At 36.0% G+C, this 12,134-nt stretch overlaps 1 protein-coding gene across 1 annotated transcript in view; it reads left to right on the forward strand.

The window, feature by feature from the left end:
- Positions 1-12,134, forward strand: part of DNAH8 (dynein axonemal heavy chain 8) — a 139,106-nt gene that overhangs the window by 16,642 nt on the left and 110,330 nt on the right. Inside the window, 7 exon segments of the mRNA XM_065682578.1 lie at positions 763-950; positions 1,883-1,963; positions 4,030-4,146; positions 7,771-7,890; positions 9,304-9,445; positions 10,575-10,669; positions 11,573-11,697. Coding sequence (XP_065538650.1) covers positions 763-950; positions 1,883-1,963; positions 4,030-4,146; positions 7,771-7,890; positions 9,304-9,445; positions 10,575-10,669; positions 11,573-11,697 — 868 coding nt within the window.

A 12,134-nucleotide genomic window follows, 5' to 3' on the forward strand; every position in this document is an offset into this window, starting at 1 on the left:
AGGATTGCAGACTTGGTACGCTGACAGATGTTGTAGTGAAATAAATTTAAGGCACACAGTTGTTCTTTTTGTTGTGGTTGTTGTTCTTTTTTGTCTTTTTTCAGATTGTTTCTGTATATAATTTAATAATTTTCCTATTTTCTTTCCACTGTAATAATTTATACAGCTAAATTATCCCAGTGCCTACAAAAAATGTTCGATAATCAAACTTTAACACCTTAAGAGTAAACAAGGGCAGAAGTTTAAAAAAAATCATGTAGACTGTAGACACTCTGTGGGCTTCAAAATTAGGAGTAGATCTCTAAGAATAAGACGTTGTCAGACAGTCAACACAAATTTTTGTGTTGGTATTTGTGTTTTTATTTTGAATTTTTGCAGTATCCCTATTTAAGCATTCATTCTCTGGGTTAACCAGTTCCTGTAAGATACTGAGTATCTCATGGAAGTGTTGTGCTTCCAGATCCTTAGAAAGTGAATTAGAAAATTTTGAAATTCAAGCTAAGAAAAAATATGCCACAGATAAGACCGGATATGATGCTTGTTTAGCTTATGAAGAGAAAAGTTACATGAAAGTAATGAGAAAGTAATATGGTGAAAGTTAGCTGTATATTTTCTTTAACTGAAGACAATGTGAAGCTATTTCACAGGTAACCGTACATATTTAATCGCTGTATAGTAATACGAGAAATCTGTGCTCCTTAATACTTTATATAACAGAAACAATTATTTGTCTGAAAAACTGACACAAAAATGTCTTTACAGCCTTACAGGCCACAATATTTCTGCATCATCCTAGAACTGGGAAGTTCCTGGTTAATTTTGATCCCAAAATTCCAGAGATTATCCGAGAGACCAAATGTATGATGAAGTTGGGTCTTCAAGTACCAGAGCAAGCAATAAAGATAGTAAAAATAGAAAAGAAACTGATGTCAAACAAGTTGCGTTTAGAGGTAAATTGAAAAATTATCATGACTACTGTTTAAAAAAAATTCTTAGTAACCTTAGAAATTTTTCTATGGTTGAATAAAGATTAAAACTGGGTAAGAGGTAGTTTAAGCTATATTTGTGGAATCCACAAGGTGGAAATACAGGCTCTCATTTGAAGAACCTCTGCTAATTGCTGTGTGGGCTAATGTATACTTCAATAGAACCCTATATATTTCTTATACCACATGGTATGTTATATATATTTTGGTGATGAAATAATTAAAGCTATCCAAAAAGTGTTCAGTCTCTGAAAATCAGTAAAACACATTTTTACAGAATTTTTAAGAAGCAAAGATTGGAATCTTTCTGGATTGGAAGATATGGTGAGCCACAAAAACATCAAGAATTTTGCAGGTTACCTGCCAGAGAAGTCAGATTTCTGATAATCATTGTAGTATTTGCTATTGTTGTAGTGTTTTGAGAAGCTTATATTTTAAGGATGAGGTGTACCATACAAGATTTTGTGTCTGTGTGTGTGTGTGTGTGCGCAAAGCATATGACTAGGAGATATTTTAAAACTGAGTTTACATGTGACTTTAAATATCTAAGGCATATGATAATCAGCTCCAAGAGAGTATTGCAAGTTACGGTCACTAAAGTTCAAGCTGTCTTTAGCTCTTGAGAAGGATCATGCTTCATTTAGCTTTGTGTATAAGTCGTGATGCGCAAAGGCTGCTTTCATTCTTCCTTGTGTAGCATCATACAGATTTATCACATTCCAGAAATTATCTACATACGTATGTAATGTCTGTGTAAAATTCTACATTTGTTTTCAAATATAGTCTTGTACTTTCTGTTTTTTTGTGAGGATTTAATTGTGCAAGAGATAGTTTGTTTCAATAAAGAAAGCACTTAAAATATTCTTCTTGATACTGTCCTTTTGAATAATTAACAGGGTCTTCTCCGATGTTATGAAGATTTGTGCCAAAAAACTCCAATGAGTTTTGTAAATCTAATGGCCCCAAAAATGAATAAGGTTGGTATTGCTAAATGCACTTCAATATACTTCAGAAGTTAGAATAACTTACTAATAGTTTATAATTTAAAAATATTTAGATGGGTCTTCATATTGGGAATTTAACGAATTTTACTAAAACCTTTAAGACCAAAAATCTGCTCTTTGTATCTCTCATACAGTGCTCAAATAATGTGTGCTACAGTAGAATAATCTTAGTGCTTATGAGACGTAAACCCAATAGAATAAAGAAAATTATTTTGTGGGTCTATTTATCTATACAGTTCTCTGGCTTTGACATGGAAATAAATTATCACTTATTTCAGTTTTAGAGGTTTTCGTGGCAAGTTGTGTTTTTCATTTAGCTGAAATGCTGAATGTCATGATCCTTGTCTTTGCTCAGAGAGAATTATTAGCCTTGTGAATTAAGTCAGTCTTTTCAGTGATGTAGAAAGGCTATATACTACACTAAAGGTACAGTTTTATTGGAGATGCAGATTGTTTATCCTACAGGCCATTTTTTTTTTGCCAGACACTTGCAAGTGTATAAACATGATTGTTCTACATAATACTTCCCCTTTTGGTTGTAAGTGATAATATTAAGAGGTTGCAGAGTTTCTACAACTACGTAGTTCGCATATGCTGAAGTGCGAGAAACAAAAAACTTGTCCTGACTGTCTTAAGAGTTTAATAAAAGAAAAGGTGATGGTAGTCTTCACTTTAGTGATACTACTATAAACATATCATAGAGGGGATCATGCACTTCTGTATTTTAGAGGAAACAACTGGCAAAAGAGAAGGATGAATATTGTACAAACAACAGAAAATGAAAATGTTTTATGAAGAAGGGAGAGAAGTCTTTGATGTATAGGAGGAAAAGAGGAAAGCAGAAATCCAAACATGGAATGAGCAAATCTAATCTATGGCTACATTGGTGCTAGAATTTGACAGAAACTCATGTAGAGCCTTAAACTGCTTCTAAATTAGCTGTGTTGGTTACCAGTAACAGTACCATCCCAGCATTGTGAAGTTAAATATATTCCCTGAAAGCATATACATCAAGGTGATAGTAATGGCTGTATTTGCAAATAGCTGTGTATCTGTATAAACTGAGTTCATTGTTTTAGTTATGATATAGACATAACAAATGAAGGATTAGGATGAAGAGAGTACATGAGGTCCAGGCAGTGACTTGGTAAATGTTAGATGATAGAGCTGATATGATAGGTGGCTATTTAAAATTCGGTAGGAGAGGAATCAGTTCAGAGTTTCTCAGCAATTACGGAAAATTAAAGTTCTGTCACTTCAAGGATGATAGGGATGACAAAATTAAAAATTATGGTGACTGTATATTGGAAATCAGTGAGATTAGGCAAAAAAATCATACGAGTTCTGTGAGAGAGTCTGGAAAGGCCTGGTTCTAGTATAAGACTTCCTTTTCCTCAGTTCCATCTCCTTTGAACATACAGGATCTGCAATGAAGGAAGGTCTTTGGTGTAAATCATACAGTGACAGGGAAATGATTTCAGCTACATGCTGAAAATCCTCAAGTCCAGAAGAAAGACCATGGAGAGCCAAGAGTTCAGTGAAGGAAAGAGTAGGGAAGAGAGTATTTAAGAAAATAGCATAGAGGTTATAACAAAATTTACAGAGGATAGGTGTGATTCAAAAAGGGATGAATCAAAAATGTCATTAGCTAGGAACATGAGGTTGAAAAACAAGTAATGATGCTGTTGCGAATGACTGAGGTATATGTTAAAAGAGAAATTGTAAGATCAGTAGTGGACTTGATTTAGATTTTGGGAAGCAGTGGAAACCACTAAAAGACACTATCCAGGAGAAAAGGAAGGGGAAGTTCTTTGCAGCATGTGTGCACTGGACAATTGTAGACAGAGGCTGTAGTATGCACTACTTCCCTTTCTTTGCATTAATTTCTTTGATGTTTCCCTTGAAAACTTGTGACCTTCCTTACAAATCTTAGACACAGCTCTTCCTTTCATCAATGACAGTGATTAAAATAATTATGGAATTTACTTTAAATTGTCTATTATTTTTTTAATTCTATGAAATTATATTTTTATGTTTAGATGGAAGCTGTGTTGAGGCAAGGACTTACCATGTTGACTTGGTCATCTGTGACACTCGAAAGTTTCTTTCAAGAAGCTGATCAGGTTTTATGTATGTTTAAAGAGTTTTTGAAAAAGGTATACACTTAAACACTATATAAATTAAATTAGAGTTTAGAGAAATTATTTCCACTACGTTGCTCTTCATATTGGAAATATATCTGTACTGATTTTTATATCAATTGAAATACATGGAAGTTTTGTTTGTGTTTTAAAGTATGTTCTTATTTTGGAGAATGGTGTACTCAATGATTATCCCATTATTATCCTTAAATGTTTGACTTTTGCTTCTGTTCTTGCATGAGTGTATTTCCATTTGTCCTCAGATTCTGTCACTGCCACTCTGATTTTCAGCTGATCTCTGCTCCTCTTTGAGTGCTTGTTCATTAGCACAGTTTCCCACAAGATGCCTCCATGTAAACACTGTCCAGTGGAGAACTTTTTAGCATTAACTGTATTCATAGCCAGCATACTGTGAAACTGTTTCCTCTTCATGCAGCTGATAAAATAATCAATAGGAGTATGCTTTTCCCTCTGCATGTTGACTGGGTCTGTAGTTTTTTACTCTCTTAGTGTTTGCCACATAGTTCCTGAATTCTTTACATGTCATTAACATGCTTAAGGACCTGTATTAGTTCTTTTTCTTTTGAAGGCTTTACCTTGATAGTCAGAACATTCTGATAGCTTGACAGTTGAACTCTATGGCTGTGATCTCTCCAATGAATATTTTAAGTTGTGCCTCCTGTTCTAGGAGATTTTTAGCCACTGGTGGGTATATCCACTTATTTTTCTGTATGTCAGAAAATTGTAATTGTGATCAAGTGCTCTGTTTGCCACTGAAAAACAGATTGGCTGTGGAAGAAATTAATAGTTCTCTGAGCCTAAGTTATCTGAAATAGCAATGTCTTTTGTAGGTACACTTTATTTTCCTTAAATATGTAGGTTGTATACATTTCTGACTTTCTTACCCCTCCCATATCAACGCAAAAAAGATGTAAACTTAGAATCATAGAATCATAGAATAGAATAGTTAGGGTTGGAAAGAATCTTAAGATCATCTAGTTCCAACCACCCTGCCATGGGCAGGGACACCTCACACTAAACCATGTCACCCAAAGCTCTGTCCAACCTGGACTTGAACACTGCCAGGGATGGAGCATTCGCAGCTTCCCTGAGCAGCCCATTCCAGTGCCTCACCACCCTTGCACTAAAGAACTTCCTCCTTATATCCAATCTAAACTTCGTCTATGTAAGTTTTAACCCGTTACCCCTTGTGCTGTCACTACAGTCCCTGACGAAGAGTCCCTCCCCAGCATCCTTCAGATACTGGAAGGCTGCTATGAGTTCTTCACGCAGCCTTCTCGTCTCCAGGCTGAACAGCCCTGGTTTTCTCAGCCTGTTGTCATATGGAATATGCTCCAGTCCCTTGATCATCCTCATAGTCCTCCTCTGGATTTGTTCCAACAGTTCTATGTCCTTTTTATGTTGAGGACACCAGAACTGCACACAATACTCCCAACTGAGGTCTCACGAGAGCAGAGTAGAGGGGCAGCATCACCTCCTTCGATCTGCTGGTCATGCTCCTTTTGACGCAGCCCAAGGATATGGTTGGCTTTCTGGGTTGCAAGCAGACACTGCCGGCACATGTTAAATTTCTCATTGACCAACACCCCCAAGTCCTTCTCCACAGCGCTGCTCTGAATCTCTTCTCTGCCCAACCTGTAGCTGTGCCCGGAATTGCCCTGACCCAGCTGTAGGACCTTGTACTTGGCATGGTTAAACTTCACAAGGCTGGCATCAGCCCACCTCACAAGCGTGTCGAGGTCCCTCTGGATGGCATTCCTTCCCTCCAGGGTATCAACTGAATCACACAGCTTAGTGTCATCGGCAAACTTGGTGAGGGCACATTCAATCCCACTGTCCATGCCACCAACAAAGATGTTGAACAAGACCAGTCCCAATACCGATCCCTGGAGGACACCAATCATTACTGGTCTCCAGCTGGACATTGAGCCATTAACCACAATTCTTTGTGTGCGGCCATCCAGCCAGTCCCTGCATCTGCCTTCCAAGTCCTGGGTGGTGCGTTCAGAGCATTTGCCAGTGAAGACTGAGGCAAAGAAGTCATTAAGAACCTTAGCCTTCTCCAGATCCAGGATAGCCAGTTCTCCTTGATTAGACCTTCAGTGACTGTGAGTGGGATATTGTAAACAACTACTGAAAAAGTGATGTAAACCAGAAACACAAATGATATTGTAAGAAACAAGATGGGTTATCACAGATTCAGAATACTTCAGGTAAAAAATTAAAAATTGTACAGAATTCAGTTTTATTTGGATTTTGCTGTGATAAAGCCACTTCTCTATATTTGGCTGAATACTAATAACACTGTAACTTAGAATAAAAAACAATGAAAAGCTATGTTGACTAAAAGAAGGACTGAAGACTAACTCATGAAGCAAGTTACAGCTGACTTCGCCTTGCCTTGTAATTCATGGCCAGTAAGACCATGAACAAGAATCTATACATATTAAGTAGTTTTGTTACTCTTTTATTTAAACTAGCAGCAGTGTATTGTGCATAATTGGAATGATTTGGGGTCTGACTTACTGCCTGTCTTCCTAAAACTGCTGTTAAAACAACAAGGATACTTCAGGAGCCTAATATCATGGATAGTATCATGGAGCAAGAGTTCCTTTCTGTTCCATCAATTCCTAAACTTGCATGAAAGAAGAAAAATAAGATTAAAGAAGCTACTTCTAGTATTTGGACCAGTTTCCAATGGCGTTCTTGGAAAAAGGAGATAATTCTTTCTATTGCCACTCATTCAACCAATCTCCAAGGCTGATCATCTCAAAAGCTATCAAGAAAAACTCATTCAAAAATTGTTAGGTCATTGCTGTTATGGTGCAAAAGGAGTCTTGGCTTATACTGTCTGTGAATTCATTTCATTTGTGCAGTGAATTTAAAAATATGGTGATGATAACTAGAAATCTGTGAAGAAACAGGTAAAAACTCTAAAGATTTCACTTTCTCAAGGATTCGTATGTCTTGGTTTGCCAACATGGGACCGCTGCAGGCACTTGAAAGTTACAAGATCTTTTTTTTTAAAGGACTGCCTGAAATCAATTTGTGCATACTACTAATCTTTTTAGATGTTGTTATACTATGCGAGATTTAAATACCTACACTCTCAGCAACTGAGTTCTTGTTTTCTGTTGCAATAGTAACTGAATGATTTCCAGACTTATATCTGGTCTTTCATTATTCATTGTCCGCAATGGAACATGTTAACAAAGACTAAATTTTTTGTAGGATACTTGCCTCCCTAACTTCCCTCTGTCAATAATAGAGAAAGAAGATAATTCACAATAAAAACAGACTGAATTTAGACTTTAAAATATTCACCAAGTTACTGTAACTTGTGAGGCATTGCTGTACTTCTTTGTTTCTTTGCTTCTCTCTCTTGAAATTTTCTGTGTTGGTGCTTTTACTTCTGTGTTTGGTGGTGGGTTTTTTTCTGTTATGATTCACGTTCTTAGAGGATTTTCCACTGTGTAAGTTTCTCGTGTTTTCACTGGGTAAAGAGATACAATTTTTATTTTTCTGCAAAACATTGCATACCTGTTAGAACTCTATAAAATAGAATACATTATGCTTTAAAGATAAATGTATGGTATTAATATGATTTTCTCTTTTTAGGTTACTGATTTAAGTGAAGTGCAGATTTTTTCAATATTAAGAGAGATATCAAATACTCTTCTAATTTTATTACCAGTAGAAGATCCTATTAAAGTAGAGGATATGTTGACCTCCAACGAAGTATGTGCCACTTTACACCTTTGGATTTGAATTCTTGAGCATATTAGAAACAAAATCTTAGTAAACTAATATAAAACTAGGAAAGAATTTTTCCAACAGTGGAAATACTTTTTTTTTTTTTTTGTTAAAATATTTTGGTTGCAATATTTTGTATGAAGATAGATTGGTTCTCGAGTATTTGAGGTACTTGAGGTGTAGTATTTCACACATAATTTTTATCTATTTGACTGCTTCACATTTAGATGGGATGTTTTTGTATGAACATACTCAGACGTATGCAGTCTTTTTTTCTCCTGTTTTTTCCAAACTGTTTTTTTTTTTTTTTTTTTAAAGGATAGGGCAAAGAAATACTTTCTAACAAGTATATTTGAGAACGTAAGGGTTTTCTTGATTCCAAATGAGACTAAAAATAAGTAGTTAGTTAGCAAATTAGTGCAAGTAAATAAAATTGTTAAGGACATTTGAAAGAGTATTTGAAAGAGAATTTCAGATTCAGACTGTGACCTCCCTTCAAAAATCAGGATTTTCTTCTGGCCCTTAAAAATGCGGTTGCATTTAAAAAATGAAAATTTGAAATTAAAAGTGTTAAGAATGTAGTGATAACAGAAGATATTTATATTTTTGAGTAAGGATTTTTGGTTTGGTTTGGTTTGGTTTCTCAGTTTTCTTTTTAAAATGTTGCTGTTTCACTGTTTCAGTCTGAACAGTCTGTCGTGGTTTAAACAAAAGTCATCCATAAATCACACAGTCACTCTCACTCCCCCCCACTTCTTGCCCTCCCCCTACTCCTGGAGGGACGGAGAGGAGAATCGAAAAGAATGCAACTCCCATGGGTTGAGATAAGAACAGTTTAGTAACTAAGGTATAACACAAATCACTGCTGCTACCACCAATAATAATAGTGATAAAGGAAATAATAAGAGGAAAGAATACAACACCTCAACACCAGCCAACCAATAACTTGCCCCACTCCCCCAAGCCGAGCACCGACTGATACCTCATCCAACCCTGCAGTCCCTAGCCCTTCTGGGTAACTCTCCTGGGCATGACATGCTGTGGTATGGAATACCTCTTTGGCTAGCTTGGGTCAGGTGTCCTGTCTCTGCTTCCTCCCTGCCTCCCCTGCTCCCTGGCAGAGCATGAGGCTCAGAAAGTCCTTGGCCAGACCAAGCATTTGAACAGCAACTAAAAACATCGGCGTTATCAGCTCTGTTCCCAGGCCAAAAAATTAAAACACATTGCTGCACCAGCTACTAAGGAGGAGAAAAATAACTGCTACTGCTGAACCCAGGACACAGTCTCATTCTGAAGAATGCAATGTTCAGGGAAATGTTTTGGCTCTCCATGAAGAGAGAAACAGTAATAAGATAATCAGTGATGCTAAGATAATTCATTGATATTTTTGTTTAACAGGCTTATACTAAAGATTGTGCTGAGTTACTGAACCACAAAAGCATGCACATTGAAGATGCTGTTCAAGAACTAATATCTGTATTTAAACAGAATTATGAAATTGAATATCCTAAGAAAACCTCAGAAAACTCCAGTTTACCAGGTAGATAATGTTGATTATTTAAATAAAAATCTGTCCCTCATTGTGTGATTTAGCTAGCATGTATCAAAATTTAATTGTTTTAGCTGACTTTCCTCAGACTTCTCTCTCCCACTGTAGTTTGATCTGTGTCACAGTTCTGCCTTCAATTACCTCTGTTAAACTAAACCACTAGCCTATGTAATACAGAGGTAATTCAGTGTTTCATTTTCGGGGTTTCTAGAATTAAACTCTGTCCTTTTGTTTAGATTACCAAGGTATTTGCTCTAGAGGGAGAACATTATGGTTCCATTTCTCTTAGTCACTCATAATATCATACATCACCTCCTCTCAGTGAAATCCAGTGTTTCTCTTTTCTCAGCTCTATGAGGTATTTGGTACTGTCCCTCTTTCTGTGACTTTTCTGTCACAGTAGAATTGTATCTCAAATACTAGTGCTTAACTAGCTGGTCAGTTTAAATTAGTACAGTTATTTGACTATCAACTGCTAGTGTACAAGGCTCACAGCTCATCAATATGGCTGGTTCCCACTGCTCTGGGATGTGTTACAAAGATTTTAGAAGATGCTATGCCATTATAGGTAAAATAGTTTTTAGCTGAAGAAAATGTTTTTAAGAAAAATGTATTTTGACGCTTAGTCAGTAATGGAGCTCCTTTTCTTACACAGAATTTTTCCCTTCTGGGTTCGGTTTCCTCAACATATAGGGGCATAGTTAGGTTCAATGCTCCAGTATTTCGATGCCATTCAACCAGAAAAACCCGATGAAAATATGCTTCTTTGTATTTTGTTAAACTGTTTGTCTTGCTATCACACACACACTCCCTCCCCCCCCCCCCCCGCCCCATTTTGAGCTGATATATCCATGTCTGCCTAGCTATCTTTAATAACATCTGTAGTGCATGATATCTCTTAGGCTGAGGCTTATAGGCTGGGGTGTTAACTGAATTCCTGGTGTAAAAATAAAAAGGTGTGAAATAAAACTAATTAGCTGATCCAGGTACTCCTAAATTACAAATCAGTATTGTTTTGTTTGTAAAGAGAGGGAACAGCATGGTTCAAAGCAGAACACTATGTTCAGCTAACAGGGTTTTATTTTTTGTTTTCTGTGTTGTTTTTTTTTTAAATTAACAGTAAAAGAAAAGCGTATAATGTTTGGAGATAATGAAAACAAAAGCGAAAAGAATATTTCTGCACCTTCTCATGATGAAGAAGATGAGTTTAAAAAGGTATTTTGTGATCAGAAAGGATTTTTTTTTCAGACCGATCATATTAGTAAGTAGTATCTGTGAGTTTCGGTAGATAGAAATCTGTTACAGAAAGACATCACATAAAGAATATAAAATGTAATGTAAAAATTATTAAATAGTTTTCCTACAGAGTGAGTTTAAAACAGATTGTAGCTTTCAAAAGAATATTCCATGTTATTCCAGTTATCACCTTTACTAAGCAAATTATTGATATGTAAGTGGTAAGTGTAAAAGTTTGGAGAGAATATTGTGCCTAAGCCGTAACACAGGCTTTCCTTCTTGGGTAGGTGGAAACATTCATCCTTTATGTCTTCTTCCAGCGTCACCATCTTTGTACTTTTTCCTTAAAGTATACAGTCTCTTCATATTCAGGAGAGAAGTGGCAGTAGAGAGCAGTCTCACAAACTTGCAAGCACAAATGCAGTAATGTTACAAGAATGCTTTCTGTTGTTTCGTGTTAGTGATTATTGCATGTTGCTGTATTTTTGTTCTTCTTCATCCAGTACAGTGAGATTTTACTGTATTTGTTTCTTATTTGAAAGAAAAGTACATATATAACAATATTTTTACATAATTCATGGTGATTTTACTGAGAGCTTTTCTGAAGGAGTATCAGACTTCAGTCAAATCTCAGTATTATGTCTCTGAATAAGACAAATTGAGTTCCTCAGACACTATATTCTCTTTTTTCATGCAGCTTTTACTTATTTACTTGCATACAAGCTATTTTCCCCCCAACTTCTCCCCTTGTATTTTTCATGTAGCTTGCAGTATAAATTCCTTCAGACAAAACTTAATATGTTTGACTTAAAACCTTCTGAAATAATATTCAGGTTCCTGTCTGAATACAATATGGGATAACGTGCATTTTATTTATTACAGAAATCTAAAGAGTTGGTTGCCTATTTCAGTTACCAGCTGCTAGACAGCCTCCAGAAAGCCACCCGACTGTCTTTGGATAGTCTTAAAAGAAGAATATTTGTTTCAAAGTAAGTTACAAAGGAAAGGTTCCTTCAATAGTATTACCAGAACAAAGTTATTTCTGTATTATTATAATAATTTAAATATACATTGTCACATGTAATAATAGATGCACATGTATCATTAGTCAAATGGTCCCAGACCTCTTGGTCTTGGACTGTTTAGCTCAAGCAAAACATGGAGAAGTATTCACTTTAGGTTGCAGTGATGCTTTGGGCTGCATTTTTATGCTTCAGTTCTTTATGTTGCTGATTATAGTCTATGCACTTGTTTTTGTGCAGAAAATGAAGTTTATTTCTGGTATTGTTTCCCCTCTACCTGCACCCTTTTTTATTCCCACATGTTTTCCCTTGGGATTGCTTTCAAAATGCTGGTAGTACAATTAGTCCGACACAAATGTCTAGAGCTTAAATAATCATTCTAGATAATATATTGTAGTGTGCCTATACGTTCATCTCATTTC

Source organism: Lathamus discolor, chromosome 5 (genome assembly GCF_037157495.1).
Source record: "Lathamus discolor isolate bLatDis1 chromosome 5, bLatDis1.hap1, whole genome shotgun sequence".
Lineage (NCBI taxonomy): Eukaryota > Metazoa > Chordata > Aves > Psittaciformes > Psittacidae > Lathamus > Lathamus discolor.